This window comes from Eptesicus fuscus, chromosome 10 (genome assembly GCF_027574615.1).
Source record: "Eptesicus fuscus isolate TK198812 chromosome 10, DD_ASM_mEF_20220401, whole genome shotgun sequence".
Lineage (NCBI taxonomy): Eukaryota > Metazoa > Chordata > Mammalia > Chiroptera > Vespertilionidae > Eptesicus > Eptesicus fuscus.
Genome location: NC_072482.1, coordinates 38,936,344 through 38,957,557, shown reverse-complemented (window position 1 = coordinate 38,957,557; position 21,214 = coordinate 38,936,344). Strand labels below are relative to the sequence as shown.

General features: G+C 42.8%; 1 protein-coding gene across 1 annotated transcript in view; it reads right to left on the bottom strand.

The window, feature by feature from the left end:
• The window catches only part of SH3BGRL2 (SH3 domain binding glutamate rich protein like 2), a 54,873-nt gene extending 33,936 nt beyond the window's left edge, over window positions 1-20,937 (bottom strand). The window contains exon 1 of the mRNA XM_008143196.3: window positions 20,696-20,937. Coding sequence (XP_008141418.1) covers window positions 20,696-20,740 — 45 coding nt within the window. The 5' untranslated portion in view covers window positions 20,741-20,937. The remainder of the gene's footprint in view (window positions 1-20,695) is intronic.
• Window positions 20,938-21,214: the final 277 nt, after the last annotated feature.

Sequence of the window (21,214 nt, the reverse complement as noted above, 5' to 3'; positions counted from 1 at the left end):
AGGAAAGAGGGGTGACTAAAAAGTAAGTAGCAGGTGGAATTTCAGCAAACTACAGTTTTTCAAAGCTTTCAGATAAGACATGAGCACAAGTCCATGGCTGTCGGCTAAGCAGTTAACCTCCACATCCTCACACCAACGCTCTCCAAACAGGAATCCCAATTATGAGTAGACAGGCACAGGTTACCAACATCACTATAGACAGTGCCTAGGGCACAGATCTTTTTCCACTCACAGAAAATACAAATGAAACAAAATGCACTCTCCGTTATTTCTTAAGGGACAGCTATAAGCATCACCAAATAACAAGTTACTTTATGCCAAAGACATTGGCATGTTTACAAATCCCAAAGAACTCACACATAATTTGAACAAGTTCTAAAATATACAAATTAAAGTTTTAACTTGGCAATTTCAGTCCAAAATTATAGTCCAAGGGCAAGCAATGAGAAAAGGTTTGTAACTAGGGATACGCAGATAATGGAAAGACTAAAGCCACAGAAATACAGCGTGTCCCCCCAAAAATGAATACACACTTTAACAACTGATTCTATTACATTTTGAAAATGAAATGTATTTTGCCTGGCTGGTGTGGCTCACTGGATTGAGTGTCGTCCCATGCACCAAGAGGTCACCAGTTCAATTCCCAGTCAGGGCACATGCCTGGTTTGCAGTCTCAATTCCCCAGTAGAGGGTGTGCAGGAGGCAGCCCATCGATGTTTCTCTCTCATCGATATTTCTCTCTCTCTCCCTCTCCCTTCCTCTCTCTCTTAAAAAAATAAACAAACAAATAAATAAAAACATATTTTTTAAAAGAAAAATTTTAATAAACACTGCCTTTATAAGTGTGTGAACATTTTTTGGGGATACTCTGTAGACCAAATGACATTAACATACCCTTGTAAAAGTCACTCCCATCTCTAAAATATCCACTGGATTCCCTCTACGTGCACCTACTCTTCTTGGAGGCTTTCGAAGCATTCATTCATTCATTCATTCATTCATTCATCTTAAAAATATTTGAGCACCAAGCCTAAGATGTGTCAGGCACTCTGAGATCTCAGGAACCAGTCTGAGTTCATGGTCTATCTGGGCCAGACCTAGTCAATCGTATCCCTTGACCCCTTCTATGCACCCTAAATCCAATCTGGTCACAGCCTCTATGTTTCTCAAAGTATCAGTGGTAATGAACCAGATTGCTCTAATTCTTGTTGTTTTAATGTTCCAACTTGTCACAAACTTATACTTCCAGAAACTGAATGCCCATATAAATGATATACCAAAGATACACAAAATAGAAGCCTGAAGTTTTCATTTATAATTAAAAAAAAACCACATTAAATTGCTCTGTAAACTTGCTATAAAAATGTTTGCGGCGGGGGGAGGAGGGGTGAGTGCCTGGAGAGAGGTCAATGAGGGAAAAAAGAGACATATGTAATACTTTAAACAATAAAGAATTTTTAAAAAATGTTTACCCTCAATTACAGCACTTATATCAGTAACAAAGTTTGGTGCACTGATCACACTTTGAATAGCTCTGCTCCAGTTTCTGATGTAGAAACTGACTGGGTCTTTACAGAATGCTTTATTTCCACTAAACCACCCCAATATTGCTCACACTTCCTATCTAAGTTCTATTTATTCTTCACAGCTCAGACCCAAGCCCACACTGTGCTCAATTATGTCTGTACAGTGGTTCTCAATTGGGAGTGATTTTGTCTCCTCCCAACCCCCACACCATGAGGGGACATTTGTCAATGTCTGGAGACATTTCTGGTTGTCACAACTTGGGGATACTACTAGCATCTAGTTGGCTGGGGCCAAGGATGCTGTTAACTATCCCATGATATTCAGGAAAATGACCCACAAAAAAGAATGACCTAGCCCCAAAAGTTAATAGTGCCAATGTGGAAAAACCCCAGCTTACACCAACCACTTCCCTCCCAGATCACCTCCTTCACCAAACTCACCTGGACCTCGTTCCCCAACTCAACTGTAAATTCCTCTGGAGGATGAAGACCAAGAGTGCATCCCACCTGCATCCCACAAGGACCCAGGAGGATAGCTTCAGAGGAGCTGCTCATCACATACATCCATGTCGGCTGATCTAGCTCCTTTCCTGCGTGCTTAGTGGAATATAAATGCCTAGAACCAATTTCTCCATCAACACGTGTATGAAACTACTCTTGGTCACCATTAAACACACACACACACACACACACACACACACACACACACACACACAAACACACACACACACACAAACTTGTATTACTTAGCAATGTGAAGCCGTAATAAAACATTAGCAAGATGTGGGTGGTTTGATTTTATAGTTTTTACATTCCCTGTCAAGATTACATGTTTACTTCCTTAACGAAAAAAGTCAGCCAAGTGCAAAATATGTTTAGAATGCCACCATAAAAATTATATACGACTGTTCACACACATGCTTCCTGTTAATTAGAGGGTTCTCTGCAGAAAAGCTGCTCTGGCAAAACTTGCTATCATAGTCAAATCCTCTACAGTAAAGAGGAAATCCTGCTGAGCATAGTATTTTCCACAGGCAAGAATACAGGACTTCAGCCAAAAGCTGTGCCTTTATCCACAGCCAGAGATGCTGCTCTGTCACACAGCAGGTTCGGGAATATGTTATTCCCATTTCTACATCAGTCCATCCTCGAATGTGTGAAAATGATCCTTTAAGATGATCTAGAAACACTTCTACTTACCTTTGAAAAATAACTGGGGCGACGACAGGTCATTTTCACAATTACATTTTACAGGGGACCGTATAATTAGTTCATATTTCCATAGCAGGCACAAATGATACCTCTAAGAGAAAGGCTGGATGCTCTTATCTGCATTCTATGGGTCTGCCCCCTCTCGGGTTGGATCATCAGCTTTCTCTGCCCTCCTTGGGCTACTTAGTAGGCCTTGTCTGCTGAAATTCAACCATCTAACTTCAGGGGGACACAATTCTGTTTCACTCCTGCACAAACACCACTAGGAGCTTTTATAGCTTCCTCAAATCTCCATAGGAACTCACCCTTTCCACAGATGAGCCTAATTCCTGCATTCCTGATAAGATAACGTGTGTTGAAGAGTGCCTCCAAATTCTGGTGCCTGCACCTCAAATTTCTCTATATCTTCAGTCATATGATTCTGCATTCCATATTGACTCAAAAGGGTAAGCAGAGAAATTAAGAAAGGAGAATGAGAGAGAGAGAGAGAGAGAGAGAGAGAGAGAGAGAGAGAGAACATACACAGAGGGTCAACAGAAAGAAAAATCAGCCCTAGCCAGTTTGGCTCAGTGGATAGAGCATCAGCCTATGGACCAAAGGGACACGGGGGTTCAATTCCGGTCAAGGGCACGTACCTCGGTTGCAGGCTCCTCCCCAGCCCAGGCCCTGGTTGGGGTGCGTGCAGGAGGCAACCAATCGATGTGTTTCTCTTACATCGATATTTCTCTCTGTCTTTCCCTCTCTCTCTAAAAATCAATGGAAAAATATCCTCCGGTGAGAATTTGAAAAAAGAAGAAAGAAAAATCAGACTCTTAAAGGTCAAGGAGGCTTTGTTCACTCAACAAGTTTTTACAAGACCTTGTGAAGACCTTTCCATGTGCTAGACATTGCCCTAAGAACTAGGGTAACACAGGTGACAAACAAGGCCTTTACACTGATGCAAGGCATAGTGTAATGGAGGGGCGTGGATGTGTGTGTGTGTGTGTGTGTGTGTGTGTGTGGTGTGTGTGTGTGGAGGGGGGATGGGGAGAGGGCTTGCCAACAAGTAACTTCCATATGACACTACCAGTAACATGGACCCGGGCTGTCAAAAGGCGGTACTCTGTGGGGAAGGCGCACAGAGAGGGCTGCAAAGCTACAGCGATGTGTAAAAAAAGAACATGAGTACAGCATCAGAAATAATAAAAGAAGGAATATAAATACACAGCTCATATGGTGAGGAGGAAAAAGAGTCTATAAGGGAAGGTAGAGAGAAAGGAAAATGGCAGGCAAAAGAGGAGTGGCAACATGGAGACAATTAGGAGCAAGTAAGTTACGTTCTCCTGGAAGTGGAGATTGAGGTTTTCTGCATAACTGAAGCTCACCCCTTTAGGCACAAACCTATTATTTTATTTTAAACTACTTTTAGTTTAGGCATCCTTCTAAAATGCACCCCTTATTCCTGCATTGTTCAGCAGAGTACATCAAACCAAACTATGCCAGACCCGATTTCATCTGTTCTGGATGAAGAATCACATTATGATCCATTTTTGTACTTTGACGTGGTGCACCGACATTCTCCGAGTCCACTCCTGTGTAAAAGCCTGCTGTCACTTTACACCAAACTGTGCTTTTGGAAGTCTCCACTCCTGCCTTCCGAAGGCAGTTGTCACAGCTTCCTCTCAGTGGGGCCCACGGCCACTGTGGCCTCTTTTATTTTCCGTTTTCTGGGTGAGGCTGGGAAGGGCAGCCCGCGAACCTGCAGAATGCAGAACAGCCCATCGCCTCTTAGTGGCCTGTCTGCTTCCTTCTGGGTCTCCAGCCTCTTTTCACCCCGGGGGTTCTAGAATTCTAATATCTGGGTAAGAGAAGTAATACTCAAACAAAGTGATCTCTGATAACATAGATTCTTCATGCCACTTATTTAAAAAGCAGTAAAACAAATCGTGTCCCTCATAGCCTTTACATTTGCCAAAGCACACGTCTATCTGCATGCCCTACTCCAGCCCTACTGCTGTGGTCATGTACTCTTGATATAGCTTTATATTCTTGATATAGTAGAAGCTACAGAAACAATGTTTGTTTGTTTTTTTCACTTTAGTTCAATAAATACTATATGTGCCACGTTTTCTAATAGGAAACCTGGAGGAATAAAAAGATGAGTGGAGTAGTCCCTGACCTCAAAGAGCTTAGGGCTTATAGTTCCAACAATCTGGGTACAAAATGATTATAACCAAGGGCGGACTGTATTGAGGCCACATAGACAAGTTCACAGGCTGAGCTATGAAGATCTAGGAAGCAGGGTCCTCCCAGTCTGGAGGGCAAGGGAGGAAGGGGGCGGTGTGGGTACACTTCATTGGGGAATGTTACTGGCATCAGCTTCTAATAAAAGAGGGGACTCTGACTCGTCCCAATGGAGGGTGAGCAACGTCCAGGCAAAGAAAATGGCATGAGAAGAGGCACAGAAGGCAGGGAGAAAAAAGCCTGGTGTGTTTGCAGAGCAGTCCGAAGAACAGTGAGAGAAAATGCTGCAAAGGGAGGTCAGAATCGGATCACAGAGGGCCCCAAATGTTAGACTAAATATTTGGCCTTGAAGCTATCAGCTCTCAGGGACCAAGGAGGTTTTTCTGAGCTTTCTGAACCTAACACACAAATTTACTCTTTTAAAAGGATAAGGATTCCCTCCCTCCTTTAACGGAAAAGGAATTCAAAAGGTGAATTACTAATCACCTTGTTCCTGTTAAGTATCTCTTGAACCCAGCTCACTAAAATATCACTGTGGAACGAACTATAGAGCATCCATTTGTCTTCCTCTCACACTATAGGAAACAGCCATGGACAGGGAGTCATCTCCTCTAGAACAAAGGGCAGCATGGATATACAAATCAAATCCATGTCTGCCAAAAAAGGAGGGGGAGAATGACATCTGCTCCAGTTCACAAGCTAATACAAAATATTTTGGCACAAAATAAGTCTTTTAACTTTCCAGGGGAGCCTATTACTTAAGGGACATGTTCTAAAATCTTAAAATCAGCCACCTTCCCAAATCAAGAGATGCTCTTTTCTGTCTAGCTCTGAATACGACTTTCTTTGCCCTTATCCAGATAAACACACCTGCCCTTGAGATATTTTAGCACTGTATTCCACCTGACTCTGTGTTGTCCTCTGCTTTCTGTGTTCGTGTTCATCTCCCCCCAACCCCCCACAGTCAGATTATGAGTTAGTTGGGGGGAGAGGGGCGGAGGTAAAGCTATTTATTCATTCTACATGACTGAACACTGGACAATAGAAGGGCCTCATAAAAATATGAGAACTGATTAACTCTATTAATTTCCAAAATATATATCCTTAAAGACTGGATTCTGTGTTACTTACATTGGCTTATGTATGGAATAAAAGAGAGAAAAAAAACCTCAGAGCTAGAAGAGCTCTTAAAAAAACAACAAAAACTAAACCACTAAAATGGCTATAATCTAAAAGACAGACAATAACAAGTATTGGTAAGGCTGTAGATAATCTGGAACCTTCATAATTACTAGTGAAAATATAAATTAAAATTGCTTTGGAAAACCATTTGGCAGTTCCTCACATAGTTAAATATAGAGTTACCATATGAACCACCAATTCTACCCAAGCAAACTGAAAACATATGGTCACACAAAAACTTGTACACAGCTATTCACAGAAGCATTATTTATAATGGCCCCAAAGTGGAAACAACCCAAATATCCATCAACTTATGAATGAATATGGTATATTCATACAACGGAATACTATTCAGCCATATAAGGAAATAAAGTGCTGATGCATTCTACATGCATGAACTTAGACACATTATGCTAAGTGAAAAAAGCTGGACCCAAAGGGCACATATTGTATGATTCCATTGAAATGAAATGTCCAGAATATGCAAATCTACAGAGACAGAAAGTAGTTGCCAGGGGCTAGAGACAGGAAGGAATGGAGAGTGACAGCTAATGGGCTTGGGCTTGGGGTTTCCTTTTGGGGTGACGAAAGATTCTGGAATTAGATTGTGGTGATGGATGCACAACACAGTGAATCTAAAAGCCACTGAAATATACAACTGAAAAGGGTGAGTTTCATGGTTTATGACATATGTCAAGCAGACAACAACAAAAACAACATGAAGAAACACCTGAAGCCCAGAGAAGCTACGTTTCTTGTCCAAAGACATAAAGCGAATTAAATGGCATCACCAGAACCAGACTCCAAGTCTCCCAACTCCCATTGCAGCACTTCAGGCTCACAGTGTGCTGCTCTAGACGTATCGGGACAAGGAGTGTGAACTTGAACTGGTCATTTAATGGCTCACACCTCATCATAAAAAGAAGAATTAAATAATATCTTCAGTCTCTTCCAGTTTTGAAGCCATCCAAGTCTCATCATATTGTGCGTACTTTCTCTCTGCTACTACAGATCAGAGCAGGGGTTCTCAACCAGGGGTGACTTTGCTCCCCAGGGGACATTTGAGAATATCTGGAGAAGTTCTGGGTTGTTTTGGGAGGCAGGGGTACTACTAGCACCCAGCAGGCAGAGACCAGCATGCTGCTCTATGACTAGAATGCACAGGACAAACTCCACGACAAAGAATTGTCAATAGTGACCGCGGTGATACACTGTGGTGTAGGGTGTGATCAACTTCCCCTCCAAACTTTTCAAGGAAGTTCTGCCCTAGAGTATAAGGACCTCAAACAGCAATTCTGAGATGACAGAGTGGCTGGGAGGCTAGCACCAAGCACACATAGGAAATAGAGACACGTTGTACCCCCCATGATAATAAACTTCCACAGAGAGTGGAATATTCAAATGCCCAAAGCAGTCAGGCAGTTAACATTGAAGGAATGAAGCCAACAAACACCTAATTATCATTTAGGACGATTATTTCCTTCCTTCCTTCCAAAAACAACAACAACAACAACAAAAAACTTTCTCTAGCTCCCATTTTTCATGAAATATACATAACCCTCTCAATATAATCTTGGGTTTCTCACTTTTGATAAGACATAAATGCCAAGAAATAGTTTTTATAATAAGAAAAAATTTCACAAGCCCTGTAACAAATGGCTCAAACTAGGGAAGATGGTGGGAATGGCGGAGAACTGTGGACACCTCGGGGGTACATGCCTGGATGAAGGGGTCACCACTAATTAGCTCCAACAGATCCCTTCCCTGATGGAGGGAGGCAGTGGGGTTAGGAGATCTTTGGATGATTAAAAAGAATAGAAAATACTGTGGTGTGTGTGTGTGTGAGAGAGAGAGAGAGAGAGAGAGAGAGAGAGAGAGAGAGAGAGAGAGAGAGAGAGAGAAACATCAATGTGAGAGAGACACATGGATTGGTTGCCTCCCGCAAGCCCCCAGGGCCGGGGATTGAACCTGTAATCCTTCAGGGACATGGCCATTCGGAAACAGGATGGCATGGGTCTGAGTGTCTGGACCTTCTGGAATCTATGACAAGGCAGCTTATTTAAAGTTTCTGAACTTCAGCAGTTTCCTATGAGAGAGCAAGAGAGAGAGAGACAGAGAGACAGACAGAGAGAGAGAGAAAGGGAGGATATGAATATGAATGGCTACCGTGCCAAATTACTTTGAGAAATAAAAATAACAAACAAAAAAGCCCTGAGTACTTCCTGCACATGGTGTGAATAGGAGTTGTTATGAGAGCCGATGCTCTAACCACTAAGCACCACCTACCAGGGCTCTTTAATTAAATATATTTTTAAATGTTTTTATTGATTCTTAGAAAGGGAGAGGGAGAGAGAGAGATAGAAACATCAGTTGGCTGTCTCCTGCACACTCCCCACCAGGGATCGAGCCCACAACCCAGGCATTTGCCATGACCAGGAATCGAACCAGCAACCTCTTGGTGCATGAATCCACACTCAACCAGTGAGCCACACCAGCAGGGCTAATTAAATCTTAATAGCTCATTTAAAATGGAGAATTCACAAAAGACAAGAGAATTATTGCTGGCTTAAATTTAAATGAAACTCATGGTATTACTAATGGCTGGCGTTTCATTAAACTCTAACAGCTTTACAAATGAGGATGCTGAGATCCAGGGAAGTTAAAAGACTTACTAAGCTACCCTGCTGGTTAGGGTACCAGTTACAATTTGTACCCAGGTCTCTGTGCTCCTAAAATCCGCATTCTTTCCACTTACTACCTTGCTTGTATCATAAAAATTTATTCTGTTTACTAAGTTTATGAGGCTCTCTCTGTAAATTACATGTAAAGAAGCTGATCTTTGTGATGTGTATGAAGAGTGGCGTTGCATACCCACTCCTGCCTTCCTGTGGGTGTTGATTACATTATTCCTTTTACACACAGCAGCCGCCCGCACTCCCACAGGCCCTCCTTCCCCAACCATCAACCACGGATAGCCCTGACTCTGGCCTCCCACTTTCTACCCGTTCTTGTACTGAACTCCCACAGGAGGCTGCAATATACTGATAAACTTTATCTGCAGGCTAGAAAACGAACTCATCAGCCCATGGAGAACATGTCACCCAGGAGCACAGGATCCAAGATGAACAGAATGAGGGCACACACTCCCACCACTACAGTCTGTCCCAAGAGATTAAATATCTCTGCCCTTGACCCCATCCCCGGGTTCCAGCCACAGGGCTAACCTTTCCTTTTCCCATATCACCCTATTACACTCCCATTCCTTCCTCTATTCCCTCCAGTTCAACACATCAAGTTAGTTCTACTCAACTTTATCACACAAAGCAAGAGAATCGTATTTGAAGCAAATCTGGATCAGGACACCCAACAAAATATTCCACAGTCACTTCAGAGCACTGCTTATTCTAATTTCTCTTTAATCTCCTATTCCGTCCTCTGGGACATGGCCATTTGGAAATAGGATGGCATGGGTCTGAGTGTCTGGACCTTCTGGAATCTATGACAAGGCAGCTTATTTAAAGTTTGTTTTTTTTATTTTTTTATTTTTCACAGAGAGGAAGGGAGAGGGATAGAGAGCTAGAAACATCGATGAGAGAGAAACATCGACCAGCTGCCTCCTGCACATCCCCCATGGGGGATTGTGCCCGCAGCCAATGTACATGCCCTTGACCGGAATCGAACCTGGGACCTTCCAGTCCGCAGACCGACACTCTATCCACTGAGCCAAACCGGTTTCGGCTATTTAAAGTTTTTGAACTTCAGCAATTTCTTATGAGAGAGAGAGAGAGAGAGAGAGAGAGAGAGAGAGAGAGAAAGGGAGGATATGAATATGAATGATGAATATGAATGGCTACCATGCCAAATTACTTTTGAGAAATAAAAATAACAAACAAAAAAGCCCTGAGTATTTCCTGCGCATGGTGTGAATGGTAGTTGTTCTGATGATGATGACGACACATCTGCTTTCCATTTCAACCCATATTCTTTATAGCTTTTACCAGTCTCTGCAGAGTGGAGCCATTGCTTTCACATGCCCTGGGGACAGTGTGCCTAGAATTACTTGTTCAACAGCTGAGTGGGAACCCCTGGGACTATTCCAGAGGGGTCCTGTCCCTCCCCTTTCTTTAGCTTGAGCTCACACACTGTTATCCTAGCCAGCTTTCTGGGTCAGCACAACCCAGGTTCTCATTGGTCTCTGATTGTAGGCTCTTCTGGTGGGCAAGGTGAGGAACACAGAAGACAGGGGTTCGAATATGGATTCACTGAGCTGAATGATCCTAGGCACGTTAGTTAATCACTCTGTACCTCAATATTCTCATCTGTAAAACAGGTATAATAAACTACAGTTTACAGGGTCATTTTAAGTTTTTTGTTTTTTGTTTTTTAATATATTTTATTGATTTTTTACAGAGAGGAAGAGATAGGGATAGAGAGTTAGAAACATCGATGAGAGAGAAACATCGATCAGCTGCCTCTTGCACACCCCCTACTGGGGATGTGCCCGCAACTAAGGTACATGCCCTTGACCGGAATCGAACCTGGGACCCTTGAGTCCGCAGGCCGACGCTCTATCCACTGAGCCAAACCGGTTTCGGCTCATTATAAGTTTAATTAACCTGCAGGAAAAGTCCTATCCCATTGCTGGGCACAGGTAAACACTCATTGTTCACCTGAACCTCACCTTTCAGTGCCCCAAGGCTCAGCATGGTAGAGAGTCACATTCTAGAGTCCACCTATTGCAGTGTCTTTCTCCCTCTCCTGTCTCCACCACCTTTTCCCATGAAGCCTCCTTTACCTCACTTATCACCATCCACCTGTGCATCTGCCAGCTTTGAAAGCACCCCACCTACATGTCACAAGCATCAAGATTCAGTTTCACAGTCAAGATAACCACTGTCCTTTCTGCAAAGTTTCACTCATCTTCATTAAACACAGAAATCCTGGCCCTTCTCCACCATCCTTACCCCAAAATTTGGGGTGAGGTGTTTGGGGAGGATATTACCCATCAATTCAATTTGGTGTCTCATATTTTTCTCAGACTCCGAACAGTCTACATCCAGTTACACAAACCTGAAAGATAGAGTTCAACTACACGGTCTAAGACAGGGCTGGCCTAAGCCCCGGTCCTCACTCCCCTGGTGCCGGAGAAGACAGCAATAGTCAATCACATCACTTGTTTCCCAGACAAGGCTCCAAAACCCCTCTCCCAGCTCTCCAGGCAGCCACCATCCATCAGTCAGAGCTGTCATCTGGATTGAAATCGACTTGCCAAGTTTAGGAAGCTTTAAATCAAGCCAGAAGTCTAAAGTCATGTCCTATGTACAGCAAAGAATGGTGTCCATTTGCATAGTAGTAAGCAAGTAAGGACTTTGTAGGCAGTGAATACATATGGTTTAGTGACTCGTGCACAACATGCTATATACCTATAAAATGTTCAAAAATTACAGAACTCTAATTAACTGGTTTGTGTGGGGAATGACCTCAAATTGTAATGTTTGTTTATTCAAATTTCAGTTGAAAACTTTTTATATTTAAATTTACTAAAAACTCTCCAAAGATTACACCAGCATGCATTCTCAGCTTAGTAAGTAAGTACTATGTACTGTACACAATATTTTGATAAATTAAAGATCTTACATGATCCAAGGTTATAATTTTTATTTTTATTCCTGCTATTACTACTATTGCTGATGATATAATAGAAATAATAGATAACATACACTAAGTACTTTAGCACTATGCTAAATACCTTATGTGGAATACTTCATTCATTCAAAGCTCATGGCTATCCTACACAGAAGGTACCACACCTATCCCACTTTTAGAAATGAAGAGGCTGAGATTACTTGCCTAATGCCGTGTCCCTCATCAATGGCAGAGCTAAGATGTGAGTTCAGTCCCTGCCTTACCCATGAGGGAACCCTGCCCTCCAATGATAAAACGTCCATAGATGGGGCAGAAGTAGGCACTTGGGTTGAATATAAACTGACTCCAGATTAAATAACAGCAGATATTCAATCCAAACACCTACTGTGGCTAGGAAGTAGTTTATTATACAAGGACAGTGCAGCCCTGGCCAATGTGGCTTAGCAGTTCGAATGTCGGACTCTACAAGGAAGGGTCACAGGTTCGGTTCTGGTCTAGGGCATGTACTTAGGTTGCAGGTTAGATCCCCACCCTGGTTAGGGCTCATGCAAGAGGCAACCAATTGATGTGTCACTCACACATCGATGTTTTTCTCTCCCCCCTTCCCTCTCCCTTCCACTCTCTCTAAAAAGCAATGGAAAAAATATCCTCAGATGAGGATTAAAAGAAAAAAAATAAAAAGACAGTGCAACCCAAAACTCTTATCAATGGGGGATCCAGGCTTAGAGAAATGGCCCATTCCCATTCAAAGGAACTGTCCCAGTGACTATAATTACCAAAGCAGAAAACCAGTCAACTTCAATCCACACAGGAATGTCATGAATGAAGAACACTACACTCCCACTCCTTATGCAACTCACAGAAGGAAAACCAATTACTCAAAAGTAATTGAGTTACTTAGTGTTTGTTGTTACTTTGGGGTTTTTGCTTTGCTTTCTTTTGATTATAATAGTGGATTGGTGTACATCAATACCTGCTTACTTTACTTCTATTTGCATTTATGAAATATCTCAACTGACTTGTCAAGCAAGTCACCTAATTGGGTCTCTCTTACACTCAACCCTCCACTCCCAAAGCCACTAGACTGAAGATGTCAAAAAGCCATTTCCTGACCTGGGCCATTACCGGTATGAAATGGAAAACGCATCCTGAAATACTTAGAACCCTCTGCCCTCAGTCCCAGCCAGCGTTCCATTTCCGGCTTCTGGAGCTCTGAAGCAATGTTGGCAGAGAGCCCACAGAGGTCCCACAGCAAGGGAGACACTCCCCGATGTGCAAACACCCTACTTTTCCACTTCCTGGGGTCAGTTCCAGGAAACCCCCTTTGGGGTTCTGCCAGATATTGAGCCAGCCCAAAGGACTCAGGTCCCCTCGGGAATAAATAAGCTGCCAACGGCAACCGAGGGGCAGATCCAGGGGACCGACCATATTGTTCTGGAGTTTGCCAAGGGCTGCCCCAGCCTAAGTACCTGGGTTTGTAGGTAGAGGGGGACCCAGTCGGCCAGCATCTAGTTCAGCTTTCGATCTTACAGCAAAGCTGTCATGAGTCCAAAAGGGAAACATCTAATTAAGTGCCTTTCCTAGGTTGATTTCTTTTCTAGAGTTTAGGGAAGAAACAATCAAACATAAAAGAAATAACAACACTAACTTTAAATTACCACAGTCCAGTTCCGGAGTAATTAGCCAGTAATTAGCAGATAAACGCAGATAAGCCCAAGAAGAAGACAGAAGGGAAACTGCACTGCCTTAAATTAGACTGGCAAGGTGTATGTGGCTGGTATAGGCTACCAATCTCCTACTCTTCTTCCCAACCCCACTTCTCCCAGCCACCCCAACCACCCCCCAAAACTAGGCAATAGTACATACTTATCACTACTGGGCTAAAAAACCACTCAACAGCAAGGTTCAAGGACATGTTTCTAAGCCACATCTATAAAGAGGACCCCAAAAGATAATTGTACATAATCAGAAGTGAAAAATTTCCCTCAAATATTAATAAGCACTTGCCATTTCACAGAAAAATATGCACTAAATTTCTAATTTGGAAAGCTAAGGTCCTTTTTTGCATAATGGATAAGTAGTATAACAAAAATTATTCAGAAAAATAATGAATACAGGAATGGTATGTAATTCAGAACAACTTAACTTCTATTAACTCTACATCTACAATCACACAGATTAGAGCGATTCCTGATGAAAAATTGCTGAAATCTGAAAGGGTCTTTGAGTTTAGAGTTCAGAGAGTAACTATTTAATAAATGGGCATTTAACAGCTTAACTAATAATTTTTTATTCTATTTTTAAAACTTGCATTCCAAAATAAAGTATTTTAAACTTTTATATATAATGAACAGTATATCATGCTATTTTTTATTTTTAAAACTGAATATTCACTAAGACTAGACTTTTTCTAATCCATCACACAATTCTAACTTTGCTGGGGGGAAAAAAAAAACAACCACACAATTTATTTCTGAATTTTTTACAAATTAAACATGAAAAAATCTAAAGAAATATTTTTTGGAGTTAGTATCTTACACTGCTTTCTACTGCACTGTTGAGGTTCGCGCCCCCCCCGCCCCCCCTCCCACTGCCCACTTGTACACCATTTGTACATCTATAGATGCAAGTGGCAGACCTTTTATAATTAAATTAAAAATACTGTGGCAGTTAACTGGCTATAGTTGTTTTCCTTTTCTATTTTTGATTAAAAATTTTTGAAAAAAAAACCCCACAAGACTCAAGTGGTCTTACATTTCTGAAATGTGGAAACCACCTTATACTTCATATTATAAATATTTGCCAAAATTTCATTTCCTCAAATAGAAATGTTCATTGCAAGTATCCTAAAACAAATGGGTAAAAAGCCCCTAATTTCATAAAGGAGTCCATGACCTTGATTACATTTATATTTACAAGTTTGAAATATTATGGAATGAAAAATATCAAATTGGGGGAATATTAAAATGAACTAGAATGACTGAGGTGAGGTGTTCACTTGGAATATTGAGAAATATCCCTTCCCAGCAACAGACCTTATACATTGACCACAATGCCATATAATTATATATCCAACCGCTCGCTGCCTTTAAGATTCAAGAAATCTGCTCAAAAACCTTTCCAATTAAAGGGGGGAAATTCCACCAATTCGTCTATTTCAACCCTCATATTACATGCTGTTATGGGTCTGATTGTGTCCCCAAACAATGTTGAGGTCCTAGCCATGATGAATGTGGCTTTATTGGAAACGGGGTCTTTGCAGATACCAAGTTAAGATGAGGTCATTAGAGTGGGCTCTACTTATATGACTGTGTCCCTATAGTAAAAAGGGGAATTTGGACAGAGACAGGCAGGCACACAAGTACCCCATGTGAACATGAAAGCAGATAGCATGGTGATATATCTACATGCTGAGGAAACCCAAAGATGGCCAGCAAACCATCAAAAGATAGGAACAAGAGTCTCGCGTACAGCTCTCAGGAAGAGGCAACCCTGCGGACACTGTGACCTTGACCTCTAGCTTCCAGAACTGTGAGACAGGTTTCTGTTGTTTAAGCCCCCCATCTATTTTGTTAACTTACCACAGGAAACTAACGTAGCCCTAAGAAACTAATACACATGCTTCCCCAGCCTGACCTTCTCTTACAATCCCATCCTTTTCCTTGAGTCTCAACGTATGTCTGCTTCTGATCATTTCGTGTTTGTGCCCACCTCGTCTTGAACTTGACTCCACACCTTCCCCTGCCAATGCCCTTCGGCACTGTTTCTCCTCGGGTACCACTGACATTTTGTATGGGGCAGTTCTTATGGGGGACTGTCCGTCATACTGCGGGATATCGAGTATCCCTGGTACTATCATTCGCCCTGGGCACCACAGTGTCCACAGCAGAGAACTTCTGCTCTAGAAGCTTTGGAGCCACCTGCCCACCAGAGTTCGACTCAGGGTCCCACCTTCTACTGTGTACGATCTTATCAGGTCAGTTAATTTTCAGATTCTTCAGCTGTATAATGGGAATAAATCACTACCTTGCCGTATGACTCTGAAGATCAATGAGTTCAAGATGCGAATGAGCCCAGGCTTACCCTTAGGAACTCCTTCTGGCATTAGAATCACTTAGGAATCCATGCCCAATCTGTGCTACACAGTCACATCCTGGCTTTCACTGCCTTGGAACTCCTTTCAATGGCTTCCTCACAAGAAGGAGCCTTCACTGAATATCTTCTGTGGAGATGCTTTACTGATCACTGATGTTTAAAATAGTTACAAGTCATGCGAAGCAGTTGGGTATGCCTTCCACAGTTGCAACGAGCAAGACAACTGTGAGTATAGTTTCTATGTGTTCTCCCACCACTCTCACCTCTCCTTGAAAACATAGATGCAGCCCTGGGCAAAAGCTCCATGTTCTCTGACATTGCTTTCAATTTCTCTGTAACGTTTGCTCTCAGTGAAGCATCCTCTCCAACATCCAGGGACACACTGTAGTCTAGCTCATTTCACCCTGCCCATGGGAACATCCCCCAAGGCAGTGAATCCCTCTTTCTCCTTGATGAAATGGTTTGCATCCCAAGTCAGCATCGATTTGTGCCACCAGGGCACAGTTTAAACCTGTTCTCCTGACCATCACATACACACCTAGCGCCTAGCACAGAGCCTGGTATTTAGTAGGTTTTCAGTGGTCGATGAATGCAAGACTCAATCCATGCATGCATGAATGCACCGCTGAATGGACATACGTATGAATATATTCAGGAGTCAGGAGACCTGGCTTCCATTTACCGTTCAGCTCTGCATTAACTGGCAAAAATGACCTCAGGGCAAGCCACTACATCTCTATGCCCCAATGTCCATCCTTGTGAAATTAGGTGGGTGGACTTCACTAAAAATCTCTTTATGTTTTCTTCCAACTCTAACTGAGCCCATGAACCAACCCCCTCCCCCTTTTTTTTTTAATTTTTCCTTAGAGAGAAAGGGAGAGGGAGAGGAAGAGAAACATCAAAATAAGAGGCTGCCTTCTGTATGCCCCCTACCGGGAATGAACCCGAAACTCAGGCATGTGCCATGACCCTGATAGGGAATCAAACCTACAATCTTTTGGTACGGGGGACAGGATGCTCACTCAATTGAGCCACACTGACCAGGGCGAGCCCATGAACTTTACCGAGGATTACAAGACTTTATTTCTTTTTTGAGAAATGTTAGTCAGTGCAAGGGGGGCAGGGGTGTTTTTCTGAAATCACATACCAGGGGTCTCTCCCTGTCAGAGAGTACCTCATTCCCTGGTGACCAAAGGCTCCAGAGAGCATGCAAGCTGCAGATACTGAAGACATCTCTGAGACACTGAGTCTATGGAGTTTGTGTGCTATTATGGGCTTCTTTCAAAAACTTAAGAGTCTATTGTTCTCCTCAAAAGGGGCCCTAGGGGACCTCTGCTGACCGCTGTCTCTCACCCCAAGCACCTCCCCTTCCAGTCTGAACAAGGTGGGCTAATGCGCTGTCTCCCAGGCTCCAAATCTAACTCAATCCCTCTCCCTGCCATCTGCCTAAGGCTCCCACATGCATATTTCATGATTTCTGGCACATTTCCTCCTTATCTGACATCCTGCAATGCATCCCTCTGCTGCCTATATTATTTCTATCTCTGGTAAGAATGTTCCTGAAAGAGGCATGTGTCCTTGGGCTGTACTTTACTATGGACAGTTTTACCTTTCCTATCTTATCTCCCCACCTGGGCCCCACACGAATTCCTAGAGGACAGAGACCACACCCTCTATTCTCCTCTAGTTCCCCACAAGACCAAAGCAGCAAACACTTAGAAAATACTTACTGAATGAATGAAATGAATTAATGAATTAATGAAAGAAATAATTAACCGATTTCAATGCTTTTACATTAGAAATTCATATTAATGTATTTCCTGCATGAAGTTACTAAGACCTCCCCTTTTAAGTATACAACCAGGATAAGCCTAGGAAAATAGAGTATTTTCCTAAGACTGAAATAAAATGTCCTTCACTACAATATGAATGACAGCAACCTTATCAGCTACACAAGAAATCTGGTTTTTCAGGTATCCATACCATAATAATGTGTCATCATTTTTAATTCCTAGTAAAAGCAGATCTTACCAGGAGCTGGGGAGGGTTAAAAGGGCTATATCACTCTTTTGCATTAATTATTCCAACTACCACTGTTAAGTGTTGAAAGCCAGAGAGTTCAGGGAAATCAGAATAAGATGAGCATTTACTCTAAATAGAAAGTTTGAATCTACTGTTGATTGGGGCAGAGCATCTTTTTAGAAATTCCTGGGACTTACTTAGCTAAGTCTAATTCTGGTCACATTCTTCCCTCGAGGTTTAATAAACTTCAGCTAAATTCAAACTGACTTGGGAATCAAATTATCTGTTCTTCCATGCACTTGCTGCTCACCAATGGTCATCAAATAAAACAGCGCCATGGGTGAACACACCACTGCTGGAGGGAAAACACTGCAGCGATCCCTTCAAAGCTTAATATAGCTCAATGCTACAAGCCCCACTCGCCTCCCCAGCCCAACTAACTGATTTCAATACTTTTAAATTAGAAATTCTTACTAATATATTTCCTGCATAAAGTTGCTTAAGTTGACTTAAACAACTCCATTATCTCTTGGACATCATCATTCTTGTACATAAAGTTATCATTGCCAAAAGCATCAATATCATATAATTACAGAAAAATTGTGTATTGATATAGGAGATATTACAATTGGAGAGACTTGATGACTGAGGATTAACTGGGACTTGAAAAGATGGGGTCCATCAAGTGGGTAATTAATGTTTATGGGCTGTACATATGTGATAACAGAGCATGTCTTCCAGTTCAAATCAAACCGTGTCAAGACACATACTACCAGGTGGGTGGTGAGAGGACCTGAGACATCACAGCACAACACCAAAGGAAAAATAAATTCACTTTGAGGCTAATATGTATATTGCTAAAGTAAAAGAAGCTGTTACTAGGGTTTATCCACATTTACCCAACTGTGAAGTCAAAGCATTTTAAAGCTAGAGTGTAATTCTGAGCTATCCATCACACAATTCTTCATTCTACAGAAGGCCAACTCAGGCAGAGATGGAACGCCTTATCCAAGCTTATACTACTAGTCAGAGACGGCATTAAAACGTAGGTCTCTTGCTGTGGCCAGTTTAGCTGAGTTGGTTGGACCACTGTCCCGTACACCAAAAAGGTTGCGGGTTCGATTCCAGATCAGAGCACATACCTAGGTTGTGATTGTATGGGAGGCAACCCATCCATGTTTCTCTCTCCCTCCTGCCCCCCATCCCCTCTCTCTAAAATCAATAAGCATGTCTTCGAGTGAGAATTTAAAAACAAAAATAAAACACTTGGGTCTCTCAAGTCTAGCGTCATGAGCAAAGCACAGAACATTAAATTTAAAAATTAAAAAGGCACATAGCAGGCAGGAAATAATTATTTGTTAATGGAATTGATATGGGGTTCCAGAACTATCTTGGCAAACTGTCTACTGACAGGATAAGCCAAGTAATTGCCTCAAGTTTTGCCTTTGACTTGTTCGATATAGCCTAGACCTCTTAATACTAAAAGCATCCCTGGTGCAATAAAAAAAAAAATGGTATTGGAACAATTATCGAAGCATGCAAGTTGGTGGCGAAACCAAAGGCTTTGTTGCGTTCTTACGAAGGAGTGCATTTGAAAAAAAAATCTATCCACAAACCAGTATGGGTTTCCAAACACATGAAGTGTAGCTTCAGTGGAGAAGTCTATAAAAAGGCAAGTATGACTAAGCAGCCACAAATAATTAGAAACCCCAAACCTATCAGGAGTCTGGGGACCAGAGCATGCCTGCATATAAAGATAAGTTGGCATTTCCCATCTATTGTTCCTACAGCAAAAGGGAGTTCTTTTTATACTACAGTGTTGATTTCCTCTTAATAAAAAGCCTCAGTTGCTTATAAGGATTTGCAAACAATATTCTATTCCGTCCTCCATCCCACCTGTTTCAGAAACAAATTTTGGGACAGTTGAGCTGAGTTGCTGGGAAGTCAACTGGCCAGATCAAAGTTTAAGCAATCAATACTACACTTTTTCATGTATTTATAGATGTATTACATATCTCACCAAAAAGCCTCTTAAACCTGTAGTTTAATCTTAGCTAAGAAAACCAAGTCTTAATCATGTAAAACATATCGCCACATGTCTTACTCAGGGGGCTATCAAGTATACTACTGAATTTTCCTTAAAATCTGACATCTGGCTATTTAACTTCTCTTCCTAAAAAATTTTTTCCTTATTCAAGAATATCGACCAAACAAAATAGCTTACAGTAACTAAAGAGACCACCACTTATACATCCCCAAGGTGAAACTGACGTCGGCATTTACAGGGGGAAGAATCCAAACACACATTTACATAAAGCTGTAAAAATACTTACAATACAAAAATCCCTGGCACAACAGGAAAAACCTGGTTTACCATTCTCTCTGCGCAGGTATAAAACTAAAGAAATGTACAGTACTTGGTAGGGAAGGGTGGGTAGAGAGCAATTCCCTCTTCAACTTGTTTCATTCATGAGCTAGGTTAGCAAACTAAACAGCCCAGAAAGCTCCCGTACAAAACTTAACCAGGCTGAAAGTCCCAAATCGGGAGTAACTGGCACCAAAGGAGGTAGGACCCCGGGGTCCCCCACCCTACCTTTGCTCCCGCCCTTTTCATTGTCCAAGTGCGAGTGGATCACCTGGCGGGGGGGGGGGGCGCCTGGCGCGTCCGGACGTGCTGCGCGCCGAGACCCGCAAAGGCAAGCGCCGCGTTCCTCCCGCAGGACGCGCACCCGGTGCCCCGACCCCGGCTAACCGGACCCCGGCCCGCTCCGGGTCCCCGCCGCGCTCACCGCCACGAAGCCAGAGGAGGAGGCGATGAAGACACGGATGACCATCCTCTCGCCGCGCCGGGACGCACCGCCTGCCCCCTGGGACTCTGGGCTGGTGCGGACGCGGAGGCAAAACTCTGCGGAGAACCGCGGCTACCACCGGTCAGAAGGCTTCCTTCGGGTAAGACCGCAGGGATCTGGATCCCTCCCTCCTGGTCTGCAGATAAAAAAGCTCAGCGCCTCTCCGCCTCCTGCCCGGGCTGGGAGCGGGAGGAGGGGAGAGAGGGAGGCCGGTGCGGGGCATGATGGGAGTTGTAGTTTCGGTCTTTCCCTGGCTGACTGGTGGGCTGGGTTCCTTCAGGTGGCCTCCTTTTTGCGCGTCAATCCCTTAGGCGTGCCGGTCGGTGGCTGGAAGAGAGCCCGTGGCTGGGAAAAGACTATGACAAGGGGTGGCGAGGATGCCAGGGACACGAGGAAAAATAAAACTAGGCAAAAGGGCTTGGCTCAAAGTCCAAGCTTAGGTTCTGTGTATGTGGTTTA